The sequence below is a fragment of the Glycine max genome, chromosome 17, assembly GCF_000004515.6.
Source record: "Glycine max cultivar Williams 82 chromosome 17, Glycine_max_v4.0, whole genome shotgun sequence".
NCBI classification, from domain to species: Eukaryota; Viridiplantae; Streptophyta; class Magnoliopsida; order Fabales; family Fabaceae; genus Glycine; species Glycine max.
In genome coordinates, this window is record NC_038253.2 from 40,092,117 (window position 1) to 40,110,210 (window position 18,094).

At 30.4% G+C, this 18,094-nt stretch overlaps 1 protein-coding gene across 5 annotated transcripts; it reads right to left on the bottom strand.

The window, feature by feature from the left end:
- Positions 1-257: 257 nt before the first annotated feature.
- On the bottom strand, positions 258-11,056 carry LOC100819940 (uncharacterized). 5 transcript variants are annotated; one of them, XM_006601233.4, is made up of 16 exons: positions 10,907-11,056; positions 9,165-9,561; positions 8,835-9,060; positions 8,414-8,659; positions 8,183-8,298; positions 7,525-7,623; positions 7,328-7,415; positions 6,355-6,584; positions 4,743-4,924; positions 4,299-4,498; positions 3,120-3,452; positions 2,887-2,988; positions 2,391-2,688; positions 1,156-1,304; positions 788-1,072; positions 258-659 (listed from the first exon to the last, which is right to left on the bottom strand). In XM_006601233.4, the coding sequence occupies exons 2-16, from the start codon at positions 9,461-9,463 to the stop codon at positions 447-449; spliced, it is 3,066 nt and encodes a 1,021-aa protein (XP_006601296.1). In that variant the 5' UTR covers positions 9,464-9,561; positions 10,907-11,056; the 3' UTR covers positions 258-446. The 5 variants fall into 5 exon arrangements, with proteins under 5 accessions (XP_006601296.1, XP_006601297.1, XP_003550348.1 ...); XM_006601234.4 differs by having other exon boundaries at positions 10,942-11,022; XM_003550300.5 differs by having other exon boundaries at positions 10,604-11,017.
- Between the last annotated feature and the right edge of the window lie 7,038 nt (positions 11,057-18,094).

Genomic DNA, 18,094 nt, shown 5'->3' on the forward strand with positions numbered 1-18,094 from the left:
CATTCTCTCAAAGAAATATTACACAAAAAAAATATCAAACATAAATTTTTCATTAAATAATCATTCTCTCACTTATAAATACAACAAAATTTTACATCACTACAACAATCCTATGAATTATACTATACTATCATTTTAACATTAATTCAGCTTTTTCTAATTTTACTGATTTTTTTTTTCCAATTTAGACAAACAATGCGTTTAATTCACCAACTCAGATATTGATTGAATTAAATTAGCCATTTTCGGATTCACCATTAAATTCAACCGAGGTTTGACTTGTCAGGGACTTGCATTAAAGACCATGGAATTCGCACTAGTCCAACTATCTCACCTTGCAGAAATAGAAAAAAGAAACAAAAATATGTGGAAACTACTATTTTTTTTTTCTTCAAATTGCTTCCTAAATAATGTTACAAACAGGATAACCAAACCAAATCAACAAATCATTGAACTGGCCCGTTAGGTGCAGTAGTAGCACAGTCATTCTTATCTGTGCGTCCAATAACGAAATGGTCAACAATTTTAACCGTATGAACTGGATCCAGGTGGGCAATGGCTGCCCTCCATTTGCTGGGAAACCTTCTTAAATGACTCAACTCATGTGGATGTTTTGTCTCTCCATCCCAATCAGGATCAAGCTTCCACTCCTTTGGAACCTGCACATTCAAAATGTTAGACAATGATTCAATACTTACCGCTAAAGTGTATCAGTTATCTAACCTGAACCAATTCAATACTTCACTTTACATAAAACAAATAGTTGAATTGAGTGTTGGCTTCCTACCTTATCAACAGCCAAAGTATAAACTTCAAGATCACCATCCGAATTGATGTGAAACCGTGTGAATGATTTGTAATTAGCTATTCGAAGAGACGAAAAGGCTTCATCAAAGTGTAAGTGAAGCCAGTTGATGCAAATGTATAAGTAGCTCCCAAACACCAAGGAAACAACAGGGGTCGAGAAGACCCAAAAATAAAGGAAGACAGAAGCATAATATATTACAGCACCCCCTCGGGAAATAGATTCTAATCCATTCTGGCAAATATTGTTCCGGGAGACTGCCATGACCTGAGAAAAATAGAAAACCATCTCCGTGACAGGATCCATTATAAGAAAAGTCAAAAATAAAATAATTCAAAGAATTTACTCACCTCTGGCACATCAAAAGCAGACATTAAATACTTGATACATGCCGGATAAAGTCCAAATGTCCATTGTTCGATACGAGCTCTGAGTCCAGTTGGATCAGGAAAGTGCTCACTTTCCACTGATCTATACCACTGATATAAAGTGTGATACCCTGGATTACACCCCCCCAAAAAAACACCAGACATTATAAACCAAATATCATCATCACACACACACAATCCCACTTTACAAAGTGCTGAAATCTTTTTCTCTAATTTATTTGTGATGAGTAATGGCAAATTAGTCAAAGGACCTTGTGCCAAAATTCACCAGATCAGGAGTCATATCAATATCACCAAAGCTAAGTTCCAGCAGGTCATTGTGAACCTATTGAATCTAGCTTCCAACAAAATAAAGATACAACAATAGAAATATAATTTCCAACAAGATAATTATAAAGATGGAAGTCTATCCTTTATAAGCAACGTAACAATGAACATGCCCTTATGGATATGACAATATGGTGTGACTTGTAAAATCTGGAATGCAGGATTACACACAATAAAAATCTGAAATTATGCGTCTCATCTTCCTCATTTAACTGAAGCTCTATTTAGTTCCATTCACTGCAATAGTCACAATTTTATCCTCATAATAGTAGTGTGTTGTTTCTAGCATCCCCCCAAACCCCCATGCAATACCACTTTTGCTTTAAAATATGGACTATGCAAATGGCCATTTTACCTTCAACTGAAATCTAACTTAATTATGAAAATGAGAACCCCTAACAACTTGATCGTACAAACTCTTAATACCATGTCAATGGTCAATTCACCCCAAAGCTTACAATGTTTGGTGGAAGCCCAACAATTTTATATTTCTAACCATTTTCAAATTCATGAAGTTAAGTACCCTCAGATTAGTGCTGATGTGGCAGTCAGCTGACATGCCAATATTATTTTCAATAAAATGAATGATAAGATTCTATTTGCTGGACTTTTGGAAATGGCATGGCATAACACCACATCAGCAAAAGAATGCTAAGTTAATGTCAATCTGACAAGGGGACTTCATTGTGTTGATTTCAAAACTTCAAGTTGCAATTAAAAGTGGGGACGAAAATAGGAATTTCGTGAAACTAAAAGGATCAAAAGTGTAATTTAAAATTAAGCTAAGATATATTATTTATCAACTTGAGCAAAACAAGTTACAAAACGTTGTATCAATACAAATTGTTCAACATATAGAAAAACCAAACCTGAAGTTGCTAGCAACTTATGCTGGATGCATATTTCAACACCTATTTCAAGAAGCAACATAAGTATCAGTGCTGCTGCAAGGTGAGCAGAAACATGAAGAACTCCAATTATTGCTCGTTTCTTCCGTGACAATTTGGGTGGAACAAAAGAATATGCCGCAATTAGTAATAGTATAGCTCCCGCTAGTGACACACAAGAGTGCTGCAGAATATATATAAATCCATTCCACACAGTACCAAGGAAACTCTTTATGTGACCAGAAAATGTATCATCTTGGAGGATGTGATTCAGCTCACACTAGAAACCAAGTACACAAAACAATTGCATCTTAGCAAATAGCAACAGATGATAGTATCTTAACAGATAAGCAAAATGCTAATCTCTGCTTATCTCTATGGGCCAAAAGGAAAGAACAAGAATCCAACAGCTCAAAAACCATAATTGACACTGAAAGCATACAAAATAAAACCAAAAATAAGATATGGAGGAACTCACTTGTGGAAACATTGAAAAGACTAATACAAAATATATAATGCCACCAATAAAATCAAATTGCCAGTTCTTTTTCCGAAATTTTAGGATATTTCCCAATGCAATCTGCATCAAATTTAAAAATATGTTACAACCATAACGTGCTAGTAAAATATTTTTTTTTAAAAAAAGCGATTTTGTGCTTACAAGTAAGAGAAGGAGAACTATAATAAGCAATTAATTGACATTCTACATACCCTGCTCGAATCCTCAAAGGAAGGATATGCAGCTTTGCATTCATAGGAAACTTCATCAAGTTTGTTGAATTTACTGAAAACATGGGTAGGATGTAGAAATGCACCACCACAACCATTAACAAGAAGATGGTGAATATGTACAGGCCCATCTGACTTTACATGAGAGTGACGCATGTAATGATGCAAGTCCCCAGCCATTCGAAGCTTACATCTTCCTCTTAAATAATCAGAAATAAGGTGTGAAATATTCTTTCCAGTAACATCATTCCAATACCAGTCAGTGAGCCAATTAGGTTCATGAGTAATAATGATCACAGAGTCATCGTCTTGAACCTGGATAAAAGATGGCCATGGTAAAAGTTGTGGACAATCAATCAGTATATAGGTCAAATAATATGAGTTATAAGGACTCAGGTTAGAGCCAGTAATAAATAGAAAAAGTAAAAAAAAAAAAACAATATGTTAAATATCTACTGATCAAAGCTTGCTTTGTCAAACAGGACATTGCATAAGCAACAAGTTCATAAGTGAAACATAGCATCTAGAAAGGATACTCAAACTACAAAAAATGGATTTACTAAAAACATTACAACAGAACCAAATTTCATTAGCCCCTTAATGGACAAGATGTTCCAAGACAATGAGACTAGCAGGGATAAAACAAGCAAGTTAATCACAAAGAATGCCTGTATTGTTGGTCAGGAGCAATCCTAGAATAATAAGATTGAAATAGCCCTACACAAAATTAATTGTGTAATACTACGTTGGAATCCATCAATGAATACGACTAATTTGATTTTATCATTGTAAAAATTCTATTTTATTAAATCAGAGTGTGAATATCCCGTAAATTACAAGCTAGATAATTTGTAGTTTCTATTTTTTAGAGATTATGATGAATTATTTCTCCGTCCATCTACAGTACAACTCTAGAAAATATTTTCCAAGTTACTATACTGTTTTCATCATCCCTCTCCCACCTCTCACATTAAGTATTTTACTATTAAATGTTACATACATCAATCATTATTTTATATGAAATCAATGGCAACAAAAGAATGAGTAGAAATAAAAAATAATAATAATAAAAAGGTGAACAAACAGTGCTGTACAAGCATTTGTGCTGTACTTCATTTCATAGAAATGAAAAGACAAAAGGTAAACAGGCAGAATATTTACTTTCTCTGTTATCAGTTCCGAAAAGAACTTGAATTGGTACACATCAATATCACCATGAAGAGCTAGATCAAGCCCAAAAACCCACCACCGTTTTGGGAGTTGCAAAGCAAAATAACTCTTCTTCTGGGGCATGAGCCATCCACCTAACCAGCTTCTATGACATATATACCTCATAAAGGTCTGGAGTCCATCAAACCAGTCTGTGAAGAAAATAATTATATTAATTAGTAACCATAGTGTTAGGCATAAATACACAGTTTTAAATTTTAAAAAAAAAAGTTAGATGAGGTAAAATGACCAAAACAAATATGATAATCAATTGAAAAAAAAAAGTAGCAAGATGATAAATAAAAAGGGGGGGGGGGGGGGACTGGTTATTTAATGAACACCATGAAAAATAACACATTTAATTTGGTAAGGCTTGATCCAGGAGCTAAAACTAACCATGGTTTCCAGGAATAACAAAACATTGAGGTCCATTGTACTGTTTTAATTGAGCCCCAAAGGGTACCTCCGGCTTGTTCACAGCAATCTGCTCTGCTTTATACCAAGGAGGAGGTTGAAGAGCATATTCAAAAGGAACAAAAAGACGCCTTTCATATGTGAATGCTGATGGATTTGGATACCTGCAACAGAACATAAATAAGTCATTGAAGGAAAAAATATATATATATCTACAGAACATTGAGAGAGACGGTTGAAACTTGAATTTTCCGGATGAAAAAGCAGTTTTGGAGTCCCAGAATAAGCTGACATTTCAAACAAGTTCAGTAAAGCTAATTTTCTGGATGTAAATGAGTTAAACTATGTATGAATTATTTGAGCTCAACTTTTTAAATGTTCAATCAAGCTCGTTTGATTAGCTAAACAAACAAGCTCAAGCTTAAAGTTATGTTTGATTATTTAAATGAGCCAATTGTCATTAACAGCCCACAAATAGCTCAATGATGTATGTATACCTAGATGATTGTGAATTTGTGATGTCATTTATTGTATTAACTTGAAAAATTGTAATTTTATTTATTATTGACGTATGCATATCATTTACCTTACTTCAATTATCAAGAGTCATTTTTAATGGGTATCCATAAACTTAAAAAAAAGTTGTCATTGTCATTTTCATTTCCAATCTCAAGTCAGTTATTTTGAATATAAAATTATATTTTATTTCTCTTTTTTACTTCACCTAGCATGAAGGTGTCTACTAAATACTACATTAATAAACAAACATTTGTTTCATAGAAAAATAAAAATAATTATGCCACAAATGAGTCAAATAAGCCAAGCACAATCTTTAAATTTGGCTCGTTTGGACAATCTTTAAATTTGGTTTGTTTGGACAATCTTTAAATTTGGCTTGTTTGGGTAAAAGAGCCAAACTTAACAATCTCTTTCTTCACAAGTCAAGCTCAAACTTCAAATATTTGGCTTGACAACTCATTTACACCTTTACACTAGTCAACTACCTGGTCCATGAAGAAGCCTAGAAGGGGTGAAGCAGAAAATCAGTAATCAATATCAAAGCATGCCTGAAACTAGTAGTAACCATGCCAGAGTATTTCAAAAGGAAGTGGTAGTTGTGGAATAATTACAAAATCAAAGTCCATAATATAAAAGCTTGAGATGATATTACATGTTTCCATAAGAAAAAAAAAACACAACACTTGTTAAATAATCTCAATTTCCTAAAATTGAAGTTGAAAAATTGATCTACACAGATAACTCTACAAAATGCAAACCCCAGTTATAAGATACGTTTTGCCTTTAATCACACTGTTTACTGAAGCAAAAAGAAGTTGATGGGTAATATAAATGGTATATGATGTGGCATCTGGTTAGTAGCCCTCCACATAAATGTACAAAACTATGTACAGAAGACTCAGAATTCCTTGTTTCATGATTTGATTTTAGACCTAAGTATTCAAAATTCTCAATCAAGAACCATGGCATTAAATGGTGTCAACTTATCATTCTGAAACTCACAAATAATAAATAACAATTGACCAAATCGTGTGATAATAGCCACAATTCGCAATATTAAATGCAGAGAGCTTACGCAAGATCACCCCCAATAATTAGCAAGTTTCCACGTGGCAAGGTAAGCTCAGAATCATCTTTCAGTGTCCGAATAAAAGGCTTAGCAAGTAGCCGTGCAACAGCATAAGATGAGTTCCCACCATCACCGGTATCAGCCATAAAGTCAAACCAAAAATCATCCTTCTCACTAAAATGATCATATAGAAGATCATCTTGATGATTTCCATCACTAACCCTACTCATTGCAGCCTGTTAATGAAAATAAGACTTGTTAATGCTGGCATACCAGCAAAATGAGGATAAACAAAAAGCAAACTTATTCACATCATAGAATAATGCACATTTTAACAGTCTGACTTTGTTTGCTTTTTAATTAGTGTAAATCATTCCAATATTAGGATAGTTGATTAATTTGGGTCTAATGCTAGGAAAGTTGGCAATTACCGTTTACTTGGTTTTGCCTATACAGTGTACTTTCAACACACAGCCTACTAATTTTCTCATTCATTCAGAAATATTCTTTTCAACTTGACATCTCATCATAAAAAATATAAAGCCTCAAAAATTATTTTATAAATAATACAGATAAAAAAATAGTTCAATTTTGGCATGCTAAATAAAAAGTCAAAAGCTGCACAAAACAATAGAAATCTAAATCTGGAGACTAGATATTACAAAACGCTCAATTTTACAAGCATAATGTGCACATCCACATTTCAGGCTTTGATTTTGTTTTATTGCTCTTAAAGAAAAAAGACCAGATTCAAGGTCATAGGCACATGGCAACAATACAGAAAACTACGATCCTTTTAAGTTTTAACATTGCCCAACTCCAGATTTAGATTAACTGAAAATTCCTTTCAAAGGTATGCAAATACTTGCAACGATGGCAATACAGAGGGTATAATATAGTCAGCTAAGTACTTCACATTATAAAAAAAAACATACAGAATAGTATAAATAATGGGCATGGAGAAAATAAAAAAAGTTACCTGCATCATACGCATGTCAAAACGCCCAACGAAGACAGTCACTGATACCAGGAGGTCAAAAACTGTTTTGAATAAATCAGCAGATGTTCTGCATTATTTAGTAAGTGTAACCACACATTCAAGACAACCTTCAACACCCCTTGAAATAAAATTTTAAAAAAAAACTAGGAAACAAAATATTTTATATGCATACATACCCAGAGTACCAAGGAACCATGTCTAAAAAATCAGGCTTCATTTGTTTCTTCTTCAACTTCTCATATTCTTTAACAGATAATGGGTGAGTGAGAGCCCATCTGTTGATTTTTCAGACATAAAAACAAAGATATCAAGTGAAATAATGAGAAAAAAAATGGTTGATACTCAATACTATGTAATTTGAAAATGCAATACCAGCCATAATAATTTATTACTCATTCAGCACTGTTGCACCAAGGGCTCAAGGCACCATTGCACATTGCTTTGTGCAGGGAAATGAATAACAGTATTACAAAAAATAAAGTAACTAACATACATTACCAAAACAGACTAATATACATATGAAAACTTAAGCCGTGTTGTTCTTTCTGAAAAATCTGTTGGGATGACCGGAAAAAAGAAAATGGACATTTGCACAAGTGAAAAATATTACAACAAACATAGATGCAAAATTTCGAAAACAAGAATAAAAACTGACATCATTTATTGATTTGGGTAGTCAAAGGAAACTATGCTTTTAATGTCAGTAATTTCCATTGAAATCTTATTATCAGAAAAATTTTATACTTTGAACAATTAAAAACAATTACTCATATTACAAGCAGGAAGATAATAAAGTTTAGCACATAATAAAATCAACTATAAAGTACTACTCACCCTGTTGACCTCTCCACCACATAATTTGCAATGTAAAGCCCAATAAATGTAGCCCAAAGTGAGTAGATGGGAGAAATTTCATCTGATGAACCAGGACATGATCCATTGCAAGCTATCTAATACATAAAAATAATTTTGGCATCAAACCATGTAAAGAACCAAAATGGACATAGATATGAATTACGACAGCTGACTGCATAAATCAAATAATTATATCATTATATTAAGTACCTCGCCATAAATAACCCACTTCGACAAGAGAGGATAATCACTTGCAGATCCAACTGGTGCAAACCAAGATGAGCAAACCTGGTCTTTCAATTCGTTCATCCGAAGAAACTTTGCAAGCCATGTGTTCCTCTCCTCTTTTTTCCAGAAAGAAAACCAGTTAGAATTTCTTCGGTCAAGTGGTCTCTCTCTTAACATGGCACGGTTACCACAATGACTATAAAATACACAGCATGCCACGCTAAGTACCTATTATTTATTTTACAAAAAACACCATCAGAACAATATTGCATCTTCTAAGTACCACAATGACTATAAAATACACAGCATGCCACGCTAAGTACCTATTATTTATTTTACAAAAAACACCATCAGAACAATATTGCATCTTCTAAGTACACAAACAATCATCTTCCAAACTTACCGCACAGTTTTGAAGAATGGTCAAGATTTCTGGTCTCTTTCCCGCCACACGTGAAACAAAGCCGATATACCAGAGACCAAGAAATATGATGTGAAAAACAAGAAGAAACAAGATGGAAGATAGATATATAGTCAAAAATAAAGATAGATTCATCCTCATATCCACTCCCATTGACTGAAAGCTAGGAAGATGATACACAGCTGCCACTAAAATCCAAGCTATGTACCTGCAAAATGGATGCTTAATTATTTCTAATCCCATAAAATATTTCATAAATATATATATTAGCACAGACACATATATGGCAATACAGTTGTCTAAGAAACTCACCATCGACTGAAATTTGAATAGCTTGGTTTGAAAGTCTTTCCTATAAATGGTGATGAAAAGAAATAAAAGAACCCAAACAAGCAGGCATACATAGACCACCATTTAACATTTTTGTCTAATTTTTCTACAAGGGTATGTATATTGTCAGATGAGATGAAAAAGAGGCAACCCACAACAACAGCAATTACAGCATGGCGGGAATGTTCGTGAGGGTAAGGATAAGTGTGGGTTAGAATAGTTCTAACCCTCTCCATTTTCAGCGTATCAAGAATACCAGCAGACTGCTTACTAGAGCCCATTCCAATTAAAAAAAATCTAATATAATGTATCAAATTTCTGGCAATGAAGTTCACTTTAGGAGCTCCAGAAAACCATAGAGAGCAGCACTAGCAGAATCCTGCAGAAGATTATAAAAACAATAATATCAGTATTATTTGCAATAAGATAACCTCATCATTGACATTTGACAACAAGAGGAACAATAAAACTACACAATAAGCAATTTAATGTTCATTTAAGTAATGGCATAATGGCAAAGGGCACGAAACACACACAAAAACAAAAAAAAAATAATGAAAAGATTAAAAACACTAACAGAATCCTGCACAAGATTAAGAAAACAATAATATCAGTATTTTTTTTTTTTGTCCTAAGTCAGAGACCACAAGTTAGAGACTAATCTCGCTCATGATGTGTGACTGCTATTAGCCCAAGAAAATTTTGCACACAATGGGAATCAAACACGGGTTCTCCCGTTAAATAGATCGTTTTCACTCATGTAAACGCAACGGGACCTTGCACCACTGCGCCAACCCTTTGGGTTAATAATAATTGCAATAAGATAACCTCATCATTGACATTTGACAACAAGAAGAACAGTAAAACTACATGATAAGCAATTCAATGTTCATTTAGTAATGGCATAATCGCCAAGAGCACGAAACACACACAAAAACAATAAAAATTTAATGAAAAGATCAAAAACAATTTCTTAGAATTGTAACTGAATTAGTATTTCCTTTGTCCAATCAACTAAGTTCTACAACAGATTGTCGTTTTCCTGTTGTAACAAACCAATTCTCCTTCGCCACTGTGATAAACTCCCCCTCACTTTATTGCCACTCATCCTTGTTCTTTATCCCTCCTTTGATTCTGCTAATAATTGAATTTCACCACACTTCCATATCCAAACATCCTCACACGTGCATGAACTTTACCTTTCTCATTTCATCACACATGCGCAGAAGAGAATCAACAGAAGTCATTATTATAAAAAAAAAAAAAATAACTATACGAACCCGTAAAATCAAAAGTGCAAGTGATTCATGAAAAAAGAACTGAGCTAAGCGAATCACAAAATTAGGCTCTATGAAGAAGTTAAATGAACTTCGAGAAATAGTTATATATAATCAAATTTGGTAAGAAAACAAAGCCCTAACCTGAATCTCTCCCTCCATTGTTTGTTTCTTCTTATTTCGGTTTTCATTTTCCTTACCGTACAAGATTATGGCAACGCAACCAAATAAAGCAACATAACAGGAAAACAGAATATTCAAGGCACAAAGATGCGACGCAAAGCAAAAGTTCATCGAGGAAAAAGCAACAATACATAACAAACACAACGAAAACAACACGAACGAAAGAGAAGTTGCAGAGAGAGACAGCAATCACAAACGACGCTCCCAATGTTAAAACGACGAAAAAATTATAATCAGAGAGAGAAGAAGCACGCACGCACGCACCTGGTATCGTGAGAGAAAGAAAAAATATCACTCACATGAGAAGTGCGTGCGATATAAAGAAGAGGAAGAGAAGGAAACTTAACACTCAGACCCACTTTCCATCTCAGAATGTCTGCGAGGAACATAACAACGGCATATTCTTTCTTTATAAAAACCGTTTATTGCACCTTCACCCCAAACACGCCGCGAGAAAAACCAACTTACTTTTGCAATTTTACATCCGGTAATTTTGTTTAAACTTTAAAAAAATAATTTTAAAATAAGTATTTTTCTTTTATAAAAGTGCTTATATAAGATTTATTTCTTAAAATAAGAAAAAAATACTTTTTTAAGCAAAAGCACAAACAAACTAAAAGTAAGCGTTTATTTCAACAAATAAATTTAAATAAATTGTTTCATATTCTACCCACCACATGATCATTAATTAATTAATTTTATTGATAAATAATCAAACTCCTTCTTGAAAGGCAATGTCATGATAAATTAACTTCTAAAAAATAAAAAATATAAATTTAGTTTTTGAACATACATGTCCAAAAAAAATATTAATTCAAAAAAAAACTCAGAAAAATTCTAAATTTTCAAAAGTTCATGTGCCTTAAAAATTAATAGAAACATTATCCTATCATTTTATTTTAACATACATTATACTAATTAAAATATAAATAAATAACTATTTCATTACATATAATTATATTATGAGATTATTTTATTATTAAATTATAATATTTAAGGATTAATTTGATTATAATTTTATTTTTAAATATCAGTTTAATATTAAGTTATAAAATTAAAAATAAATAAATTATTAAATTATTTACAAGATTAATTTATCACACTTTTATATTTTTATATATTAAACTTAAATTTTTCATGACAAATTTGTGAGTATCTTACATTTTCATCAAAAATAAATTTTACTATTTATAGTATAATTTTTTATTTTCCAACAGCGGATAAGATAGACACATAATAAATACTAGTAACACATTGTCTGTTTGGTTGTGTTGTTTTGTTTCCGAAAAATGAACCAGGCTTTTAATTCAAATCTCGTTCAAAGTTTTTGCGACTTCCTTCCGCGTCTCTCTCACAACATGTGTATTGCGTATTGCGTTTTCCTTCCACCACCGTCCATATTCACTCACTCTTTCCACGACGGTTATCATAATAATAGCATTGGACTCGCGGCCATTTATAATTGCTTCGGCCTTTTGGGCATGGGCCCTTCTTGTTTCAGAAGGCCTGCAGACCCAAACCCACCAAGCAGGCTTTTCTATTCACATTCTATTTTTGAAAAGTCTACTCCCAACTTTTTCCAAAAAATAACCTTGACGCAAACACGTTTTCATTGTCTCAATGCAATGCAAAATAAAATCGTATTTTCATTGGATATTTTGACAAAATATATATATATATATATATATATATATATATATATATATATATATATATATATATATATATATATATATATATAATTGAAACATGTTTCCGATATGTTATTAGAAGTTGTAACTTCACAATATATAATAGGAATATGTTTTTAGTGTGTATCTTAATAAACCTTGTTGATATACACAACATAAGAGATTTCTGTCAAGGATAATTTTGTTAAAAAAAGTTGAAAAGGTTGAGGGTAAACTCAGAAAAAATATAAGGATGAAAATAGCAAAGCCAACTAAAGGCCGTATTTTCAGTTTGATCTCGTCCTGGCCCATGTCATTCATAGGTTTTCAATAACGCCCAAGCCCATATCAGTAGAGGCAAGATCTGAAAAAGCCCATGGATGAATATAAGGGGAAATTGCATCCGCTTAATATTTTTGAAAGAAAATCAATTTTAGTTTTTTATAAATAAAAAATTGTAGCATAGTATGCATAATCATGTGCATGTACATTTTCTTCTAACAAAATGTGCATGTACATTTAATAGGTAGGTGTAATGAAATATATTAATAAATATTTAATATCTTCTATTTTTTATGTACATTTAATAGGTGTAATAAATATTTTTTAAGTACACAAGCTCCTATCACTTGTGTTAATAGTTGTTGTTGGTTAGGTGTAATGGATTTAATGTATTCATAATATTTTTTCTGGTACATAATGTATTCATAGTATACTTTTTTGTTTATTTTTTTTATTCCTTTTTAATTTATGTCTATAATTCTAATGTAATATGGATGAGTAAAAATTAATTATATATATATATGATACTAAACATTGGCAGTCCAATAATCGATTTTTTCTGTCTAAATAGAGAACATTTTAGATATTTTGTTCTTAAATATTTATTTCATTTTTTAATTATTATTAATTATTGTACATGCTTGAGGAAGAGTAGCTAAATAAAATGTATTAATGAATTTTCAATTGATGGTTTGTTTGGTCTAATTTTTCTCCTACTTAAAAGCCACTTTTAAGTTAAATTTAGAAATAAAAAATAAAAATAAAAAGTAGAAGTTGTTTGTTAGATTTCATTTTTTTAATTAAAAATTCCTTTTGAATTAATATATATATATATATAGCATTAATAAAAAAATATTCCCCGAAAAAAGAATTAATTATAAATAATAAAATGCTTAAGTTATTATATATAGTTGGTCAATAATATTTTTAAAGGGATGAATAAAACATGTATGATTTCGTGAAGGTATTTGACGACGGAAAACATTTTAAATATAATAACGAACATAAAATATATGTAAATAATGTCAGTTTATTTTTAGGGTAATAAAAAAGTTTATTTGATGAGGGAGAAGTTCAGCGCCCATAGGCAAAAATGTCTTACCCTTGGGTGAGAACATTTCAACTATTTCACATGACAAAAAAAATGTAAAATATAGGCAAATAGAATTGTTAGACATTCGTAGTGAGTTCCTAAGAGAAAACTCCAAAAAGATTAATTTTATCATGGTTTTTCTTAAAACTCCCTTTTCATGATTTCTTCACAAAAATTAAGCTCTTTATTTTTTAAGAGCTTTTATAAAAAACAAAAAATACTGTTTGGTTCAACTTTTTCTTTTAAAAGAAAAAAGTTAAAAATAAGTTGAGTCAAACTTTATATGTAAGATATATGTCTAATGAATTTAATGTACCTATAAAATATAACATTGCTTTCGTAGTTTTAATTTTAATTTTTTTTAATTAGGTATTAGTTGGTGTACATATAATGGAAAAGTAAATTAATAAATAGAGTAGATTAATAAATATTTAATTACTACTATTTACAGTGTATATTTGACATGTTTAATGAATCTGCATGTATTCGAAATATATTACTTTATTTTATGATATACAGTACAGTGGAAATTGTATTTTCTTAAAAATTTTGAAAGAAAATAAAAAATGGTAGTTCACATATAAAAAAACTAACTATGCATTAATTGATGTTCTTCTAGCTATCTAATTTCATTAACGTTGTTGGTATCAATTTGGACGAGGACAACATTGGATTTTATTTTATAATTAGATAACCAAATTAAACATTTTTAAAATAGAACCAAAATGAATAATGTAAATAAAAGAGGAAAAAACAATTTAATTTCTTATTTATTACTTTTTCATGTAACTGATTTATTATTTTTTGCATTTAAATTTTCTTTTACCTACTTAATATTTTCTTTTATTGCATAACCATTTCTTCTTCCTTTTAGGATCATTTTTTTTTATTCCAGGTACTTAATAAATTTGTCGTACGTCGTGATCTTTTTAAGATAATTAATTTTTTTTATGACTCCTTTTCAATTTTAATCATTGTACGTATTAAAAACTAGACTATACGTACCGACAGTCTGAAAAAATCAATCCCATTAATGAAGGGATTTTGATTACAAGATAATTACAGCAGAATATCTCAAGATATTTGTTCCATATTTGTATGGGTAAGATTTGATTGGATATACAAATGTATAAAAAAAATACTGAAAATGCAAATGTATAAAAAATTCTTAATAAGTTTAAAATATTTGCTTATTTATTTATATATTGCATTTTTTTTAACGCGCATTTAATAATTATACTTTTTTCGTACATACAAGAAACTCCATTTGGTACGTGTTTCAAACTTTCAATTAATCCCACTGCCGTTGTTTTCCATTTGGGCATAACATCTCTCCCAACATGAATATTAAACATCATTTATCTTTTTGTAAAATGATTTGACACCATAAACATCAACTTAATAGTGCTCTTTGCTGGCACCCACGTCCATTAATTCTTTATTTGGTGGTTTAAGAACTTCCCCAGCTTGAGGAGCCAACCCCAAGTTTCCATCAACGTCTCATGTTTCCTTTAATGGGCAGAGAAATGAGTTTCAAAGCATATTGAAATCATTATATTTATTTGACTATGCATAATTTTGAATTTTCCTTCAGGGAGAAAAATTATTTTATTTTGATACTAATATAAAGCATGAGGATCCACAGGGATCCTAGTGGGGTTCAGAAGTGTATATACCTTCCTTTTGCTAGCAATTTGTTTTAGGTTTTTCAGTGCGCATTTTGGTCAAGATCGCTTACACTTTTAATAACATATCTTGACACTAGGGGGACTGGGGAAACAATATGCTATGAAAATAGTATCTGTCTATTTATTTAAGGAATTTAATTAAAATATATTAATAGTGTGTTTCTAATATTTTCATCTAATCATGAATTATGAATTGATATGTAGGATAAGATTAATTATCAGCAGTTTTCAGAAAACGTAATATATATTTATTTTACAAAAATGCTTTAGCAATGTTGATCATTGTTAATATACCCCCGATTTCATTTCCCTTCATTTGGCTTCTCTAAAAGCTTTTTTTTTTATGAAAAAGGGTTAAAATAAATGCATACATTTTCTAGGTACATGTTATAATCGAGTTGCCTGTTTAATTTTAATAACAAAAAAAATAATGTCTATAACAACAACCAAAAACTTTCCTTTCAAAAAAAAATATAACAATATTAGTGGGACAAAAAATAAATAAGATGAATTAAAAGACGACTTTATTACGAATTCAAGAGCACCAATCTCTTTAGATTGAATATTTCATGGGAAGAACTACCAAAGAAGAAAAAAAAAAACTTGCTATGTATTTGTGTTGGACTTAAGTTAGGATAATATTACTTATTGGTATCTTGTCTGATATGTTATCATTTAACAGAAAAAAAAAATAAATACCAAAGATAAAAATCTGGAAAAATCAGATAGCAAAATAAAATAATAATAATTTTAGGTAACAATAAAAAAAGAGTATATTTTAAATATGAAAAATATATTTAATTCATGTTATTTATAACTTCTCAAGGAAATCTAGGTGACGAGTTTTACTAATTAATAACTTCTGTACAAAGCTAGAGCTGTATGGGGTCATAGAAGAAGGTGCTTTGGTCAAAATGGTTCCCCCCAATTCTTTAGCTTGATCCTCGTCATAATTACGTAATAAGGTAATTATATAAGTAAAGTCAAATAGAGCAGAATACTTATTTCATCAGAATTAATAACCATAATGTTGATAATCATAGAAATGAATTATGACCACCAATCCGATGAGCACCAACAAATATAAACTACTAATAGAGTAGTTAGTCAAATTAAGTAAAAGCACATTCATTTTCCTCAAATTCTAAAAGAATCTAGGATGTGCATATACTCTAAAGAGAAAGTAAAAGGGTAATATAAAATAATCTAAAAATAAATATTATAATTTGTATAACATTATTAAAATAGTTAAAATATTCATCTAACTCCCCTGTAGTTATTAACTGATATGTTATTGATTCATTAAAAAAAAAAAAAGCACTGATATGTTCATGTGAACATGTGCTCGAATGATCGAGTTTAGCTCCAAAATGTACACGCCACGTTTTCCTCCCAATACAAATGGAACAAGAAAATTAATACTTAAAAGGTCTTGGGTTCGAGGTCGTTGCTAATTTTCGTTTTTTTTTTAAATGGAAATGTGTTCAATAAAAACGAGGTTGAATTGATGTTTTTTTTTTAAAAAAATAATTTTTATCCCATTTTAAAAATAATAAAAATAGATTTGTGGATTTATGTTGTTTGTTTTACTTTATGTCTCTCCCCTCAAGCTACTCTTTCTCACTTCCCTGGTCGCTAATCACAGTCACAGTTGTTGATTATTGATAATGGTGCAATCGTTGATCATCGATAATGGTGGAGTTGTTGGTTGCGGTCGCCGTTTATCGGCCGTCGATCTTTAGTACAGTTACAGTCGCTAATTGTTGGTCGTTAGTCTCTTAGATTGACTTTTTTGGGATTATAAAATTTTGATGTCAAAGATACATAGAAGAAATTTTGAAATGATTTGTTGATTATGAAATTCATTTTCTATTTTGTAATAATTTTTAAAATCAAAGTTAAAAATAAAAATTCAAAACGAAAATAGAATTTGATTTTTAAATATTTTAAAATTAAAAATGGAAAACTACCCCGAATGGATCTAAATTAATAAGAATTTTATACTTAATTTTAGTAGAATTATACCATTATTTCAATGATTTTTTGTGAACACCTACAACTTATTAGTTCAATGTATTTATATCGTGATTATTTGGATAAGAGATTAGATAACGTGCAAGACTTAATTTTCATAAGAAATATGTTAACAAAATATATCCTGAAGTATTTAAAAAATTTATAAATAGTTTGTTTACATACCTCTCTCTAAAATAAAAGTGGGAGTAGGTTAACAAATTTTACAAATATTTATAATAGGTATTTTACTTTTTTTAAAAAGAAGTTTGCTAATCAATAATAATTATTATAAGGTATAACAGGTATTTTACTTTTTTTAAAAAGAAGTTTGCTAATTAATAATAATTATTATAAGGTATAACAGTTTGTGTCTCTTAATCAAATAACGTAAAATTTGAATCTTGATCGATCATTGAATATATTATGTTAAGAGAATAATATTCATCTTTTATGCGATCAGAATTTTTTATGAATATTTGTTATTATTTTTAATAGGAATAATTTCATATCAATGATTACTAATATTTAAGGTTTTTTTACACACAAAATAGATGTTTTCATATCTTATTGTAAAGTAAAAATATCAGCGAACTTGAAATTTTTTAAAGACTAAAATTGTAGTATTTTGGGATGGAGGGAGTAAGTGTGAGTATACATTAGTAAATCCATGGCCTGTTAAATAAAAGTGACTTATTTAATTATT